The following is a 6,000-nucleotide window of genomic DNA, read 5'->3' as shown; positions in this document are numbered from 1 at the left end:
AGTCTAGTGGAAGGAGAGTCAGGCAGGGCTAATACTGCCCCACCATTGGACGCAGTGGCTTCTCTTTGTCCTATGAAGATTCAGCACCAAGCAACCTGGGATCTTCAAACTCCTTCCTATTCTTGCAACAAGATGAAGCCTTTGGAAGTTCCGCAAGCAGGTAGGGTTAATTTGGTGAATTAAATGACTTCCTTGCTAAGATTAAATTAACGTGCCATTCCATTGGCAAATTGCTTTCCAGGCGAACGTCTATTGTTTAAGGGTCAAGGGTGATGAGACGGGATTCAGTTATCATCTAAATGGGAAATCTCCCTACCGCGCTCTAGAAATGGTAAATGGTTGTGCCCCTTCTATGGTCCTAACACTGTCGTTTCCTTGGCCCCATAACCTCTGAGTCAATTTACCTAACTTTTGTGATGATCTGCACCCACTTTCAGAGTGTTAATGTCATTGAAAAAGCAATCAAATAGGCAAAGGGCTTTCTGCCACACAGTAGCCATGTGTGGGTTCAAAAGGGTTAACGGGCCCTTGTGGAGACTGAGTGCCAGTGTGAATGATGTATAGCGGTCTGGTCGAATGATAGGTTGAGGGATAGAGATGCATTGTGTTTGGGCTCTGAGCAGGGGTCTGCAACCTGCAGCTCTTCAGATGTGTTGGACTGTGACTCCCATGATCCTTTACCATGGACTATGCTTGGTAGGGCTGATGGCAGTTGAAGTCCAAAACTTCTGTAGAGCCAAAGTTTGCAGACCCATGTCTTAAGAAACTGAAAGGAAGAGAAATTTAAATGTTTGGGGCAGGTAGGTATTTTTTGAACTGCAACATGGCCCTGCTGTTCAGACAATAACAGAGTTTTCATTTTGGGGAAGGGGCCTTGTCTCCAATCCTGTATCTCCCCCAAAGAGCCAGTAACGACTCCAATGAGAAATCTGTGCCACGCAAAGTTGATTTCCTTGGCCCCCAACCAGGCATATGACCCCCATATGCACATGTTCGATAGCCAGTAAGGCGGGGCGGATCCCTAGCGTTCAGCGACAATCCGACATAATATAATTGAGAGCCAATGGAGTACAGGGTCCATTTCTGGCACCCATTCCATAAAGTTAAATACAGCTGAAATGTTTAGTAGAGCAAGGTGGGCAATATACCAGTGGCGGAAGTCATAGGAGACCCTTTAAAATACCCAACCAGAGATACCTTGGTCCCCATCCCTATCTTGACCATCTTGAGTCAATCTGACCATATTATTATTTTCTGAATGTGTTTGCTGTTACAAATATGAAATACTATTCTGCAAGACTAATTTATCCACATTTGGTCATTTAGCAGCCTCTTTAAAGTGAGGCCCAGGGTGCAGTGAACAAGCTATCCACCTGTTTTCTACGCTGTAGGCCACTTTCATGGGATTTCGTGAACGGGGCTAGGGCCTGGTGTGTAAAGTCCTCTCTATCTCTTGCTGAAGCTCCGTCCAGGACATGTCTCTGCCCTCATCTAATTTTGATACAGGCAGACAGTCTTGAATTCCTTTGGATTGCGCCTATACATAGGGATTCATTTTAATGCCGGCTGCCGTGCATGTGGTTTAGGTCTATTTCATCGAAAATATTTGACCTTTTCCAATTTGACCTAATTGTTTTGGGTCGTTTCTTTGGTCGAAAATGCAGAGGGAAACTCCCCGTAACCCCCACCCACTTACACCCACCTTAACCTATTCCCTTACCCCTGCCCATTTACTTATTTTATTTAATTTGACTGAAACAACTATCAAAACATTCAAACAAATTGAAAATGTCAAATGTTTTTCGATCAAGTATGTTAATACAGTGCATGTACATGGGATCCAGCATTAACACTTCTTTGGTGTTTGGGGAGTCAAAGGGTGTGGCAACCTAGGACCTCCTGGATTTCCGCACCTTTTTTTACAGCCCTAAAATGAAAGAATCAAAATGACACATAGGGCCTCATTACGAGTTTGGAGGCAGGCATGCCCTTAAGAAGGGCATGCCTGCCTCCAAACTCGGGTCCGGGTTCCCTGAATGGGGAAATACCGGGCCATTCCGACCTTGGAGAGCCCGGTATTGCTCCATTCAGGGAACCCGCACCCGGACCATCCCCATTCCCATTTGAGCCCCCATAGGGGTCAGTGGGAATGAGGAGCATGCCAACAACAGGCCCGTTAATGGGGGGCCGTTGTTAGCATGCTGGCCCCCTCACGGGACCCGGTAAGGACGTCTGGTAAACCCAGATGTCCAGAGCAGGTCCCGCAAGGGGACCTCGTAATAGGGCAGTAGGGGGGAAACGGCTCCGGCGCCTTTACCGGTGCCGTTAACCCTTTACCGCCGAGCTCGTAATGAGTCCCATAGAAGTAGAAACACAAGTTTTAGGGGCTGTGGTCCTTTCTTTGAAATATAGACCACGTTTAATATGACCTTTATAGATGTGAGTAACTATGACCCCAGATTTCAACTGATCTCATTATTGCTTCTGTATGCCAATGGATATGGTATCCTGTGTTTCAACACCATGAATTTACTTGGAAGTAATGACTGGCGTTGAAATTACATGGAACCCTGGATACACTGAGCATGATCTAAAAACAAGCCCACCTTTGGTGCAGCGATAGCAGAGACTACCCAAATAGTGGATAGAGCAAACAAAGAGGGATGGAGAACCAGAATGGAAATGCGACAGCTGATAACATTTTGGAGACGTTGGCATACTGTCACCCATTACAATGTTTCCATGTTGCTCGGTGCTATCACAGTACCCCTTTCGGAGAGAAGATGCTGCTGGGGCCAGCTTGGGGTGGACCTCAAATTCTCACCCCTCTCAAGCTCTGAATTGGAGCAGGATGTTTTATTTTCAATGCACCTCATTAGCATTGAAGAGCATGACTTCAAAGAATTGGCTCCATAGACAATGTCATTTCAATGGCTTACCTTGGATAGGTTCCTTGACGTAGGGCCTCATTACAGCCTGGGTGGTCATCTTACAACTGGCAGCATTTGCTAAGTACCAGCTGTTCTACACCCTCTGCATTGCAGCTCTGGTTGATAATACCACAGCTGGTATTTTAAGGGAAAGTCACCAGCGATAAACTCTGCCCTATTAAAAGGTGGTATTTCACCTGGAAAATATGCCAATTTTGACCTCCATGCCAGAGGTGGAGCACACATTGTACAAAGTCCCCAGAAGTTTTCAAAGGTTTCTCTTTCCTCTACAGGATAGAAGTGCAATCGCTCTGCTTTAATAAAGGGGGGGAAGACATTTTGAATGGGTGGGGAGGTGCGGGGGAATTGTAAGGGCACGAAAACGTGGACATCCTAGATGGCCACCTTCTCACAGTTGCATGTCATTTGATCGTGGGATGTTTTTTCGAATATTTTTTTTTTGAGGGGGTTCCTCCAAGACCCCCATCGCCGTTGTGTGCTATTCCCGAACACCCACACCCCATATATATATTTCTCTAACCCCCTCCTAAAAATATCTGCGTTTTTTCGTTAAAAACACTGCTGTAAAAACTCTGCTGAAAACACATCCCACGATGAAAGGAAGTCGTACCCTTCTCACCACCTTGTAGCAAGTGAATACCACAGTGGTAATCCACAAGAAAGCATTGCTCCTACTACTGGGGGAGTTTGAATTCCTCAGTTGGTCAGGTTTCTTTTAGTACCACTGGCAGTAATGTCAATTCAGGCCACAATATCCACCCTGGAGGGCTCAGGACGGGTACCAATACTGCAGTAGCTGCCAGTGCCTTGCGATATTGCCGCAGGGGAGATCGAATGACCTATCACTGTGCCAGATGCATTCTTTAAGGCTGTGCCTTACTGCCCCTTGATAACCTAAATAAAAGCTGTTAAAAAGTGGCACTCACTTTTAATTTACAAACCCTGCATCATCCAGCAGACCTCCAGCTGATCTTCAAAGCTAAGGGTAACTATGAAAAGGCTAACCTGCAAACGTAGTGTACACCGGGACCTCTCCTATGAGGATGGCATCACTTGTTCTAGAAGGCATGGTCATGCATTTCATCTCCACTAAAAGGCACAACCCATTCGATGCATGTCTGTTTGAGTGCAACCTACTGTTGCCCTTTGTGTCTTAAATTCCACAATGGGTAGGAGGTGCAAAGCTGGGAAACGATCTATGCTACAGAGTTTATATTACAAGGGGTGTTATTGGCAACAATCATACACATTGATTTTTGAAGCGTACCATAGTTTGCTCCTTCCACCACCGCTTCTGTCTTTTAGGAGCAGTATTTTAAGGTTATTACCCATTGTCGTCATTCAAAAGCAAGCCATACTTTGTGGTGTGCTTTTTTCATGGCTAACCTAATACTCGTAAATGTCATACTTATGCAGAACCAACCATAAGGCCAGGTCCATGGCAGAGTAAAATGCAGTGTGGGTCTTGTCAGAGGTCTACACCAAAGAGATGTTGAATGTCTTCTTTGTTGCTCTGCTGCCAACTTTGCTTCCGGCGTCTGACACAGGGAGTCCCTCAATGCCTCTCTGCCTATACTCTCTGCCTGAAGTTGACGAGGCGGTCCTTGAAAGGTCTCCTGGCCCGTTCTTTGGGCCCGCGCATGCTTGTTAGTGGGAAGGGATCCGTCTTGTGTTCCACAGCATAAAACGGGCAGGTCTTGAGATGTTCGGACATGGGCGGGATGTCTTCAAACTGCCACTTGGACACCGTAGAGAAGAGGCTGCTGAACTGCCAAACCTGGTTGGAGCAGAAAAAAAGTCTAAGTAAGCTCAGGGAGACAGAATGAAAATCATTTAGCCTGGAAGCTTAAGGATAACAGTGACCCTATATCTTCTTGCTTATTGATAAATAACATTTTTACTCAACACACCAAGGGAGTCAGCGTATCAGAGGCAGATTTTTTCTTATCTTATCCTAAATGATAACACAACAAATCCACAACACTAATCTCACTGGGTGTATACATAAACCACGTCCAACTGCTGGGATATAGAATAAGGAAAAGGGGGTTAGTTGAATCAGCCTGGGAGAAAAGCTCAAGGCAAGGATCAATGGGTTGCGTCAGAATGCAGCTTCCATTCATTGATTCTAGCGTTGTAGCGCTCAGTAACTTGGATTGGACAAATAGGCCTTAAGCACCTGATCCAAATCATTTGTAAAAGTAAAACCTAGTGTTGGGGGGAAAAAAAGGTGACATGGGGTCATTTGGTCACCCTTCAGACACGTGGCTTTGGCAAAACTGTACTTTTCAGTCAGATGACAGTCGAAAGTACTTGGAGTTTCACAACCTATGACCTGTTTAGCATAACAGGATTCCTAGGTAACTGGGAGCCTGATGGTGAATATTTGTGCAGATAGAGGGGTGTCACTTTAATCTACTACTTGATGAATGGGTAGCCATGTACAAAATCACTAATAAAAACATAACTAATCCATAGTGTGGTTGTTCCAGTACTGACAACCAATACCTTGTCATGGATATCCTACTGGTCGATTTCACAATTCTCACATTCCTATATCATTGCCTCGGTTCTCCATTTCTGCCTTAATGTGCAGGTTCACCAGTTGCAATTGTTCTTCCCGGAGCTGCCCTTGGCATTTATTGACGCCTAGATGGGCTGGGACCGGCTTAGAGTTTGATAGAATGTGTTGATTGGGCTGTACAGCGAGGGCATTGGGGATCTGTGGTCCAGGCGGCCAGGACACAACCATTGCTTTTGGATCCAGTTCCTGGGGCTGGACCAGATCGGGAGGATCACCTGGTTGAGGGGTCTTTGGGGAAGTGGGAGTGGGGCACCGGAAGGCGAGACGTGGTATCCCTCCCCCTGTAACACCTTTATCCCATCCTACCAGATGTACCGGAGTATTTGGCTGCTTGGCATTATCTCCACTCCACGGGTTTCAACCATTGCCAGACCACTCCATGTCTATTTGGCAAGAGAATTTGCTGCCCCATATCAGCTGAGAAGAGTACTATTAGGAAGGGCCCCCTTGGTCTAATGAAAAGTA

General features: G+C 46.0%; 1 protein-coding gene across 3 annotated transcripts in view; it reads right to left on the bottom strand.

Moving 5' to 3' along the window:
* Positions 1-2,018: 2,018 nt before the first annotated feature.
* FBXO40 (F-box protein 40) overlaps positions 2,019-6,000 on the bottom strand; it is an 82,200-nt gene continuing 78,218 nt past the window's right edge. For all 3 annotated transcript variants that reach the window (XM_069635825.1, XM_069635826.1, XM_069635827.1), the window contains exon 3: positions 2,019-4,728. In XM_069635825.1, the coding sequence (XP_069491926.1) occupies positions 4,522-4,728 (207 nt within the window). In that variant the 3' untranslated portion in view covers positions 2,019-4,521. The remainder of the gene's footprint in view (positions 4,729-6,000) is intronic.

The sequence above is a fragment of the Ambystoma mexicanum genome, chromosome 7p, assembly GCF_040938575.1.
Source record: "Ambystoma mexicanum isolate Mex_15411 chromosome 7p, UKY_AmexF1_1, whole genome shotgun sequence".
NCBI lineage: Eukaryota > Metazoa > Chordata > Amphibia > Caudata > Ambystomatidae > Ambystoma > Ambystoma mexicanum.
Note: the sequence above shows the minus strand (reverse complement) of the source record. Positions and strands in the feature narration are given on the sequence as shown.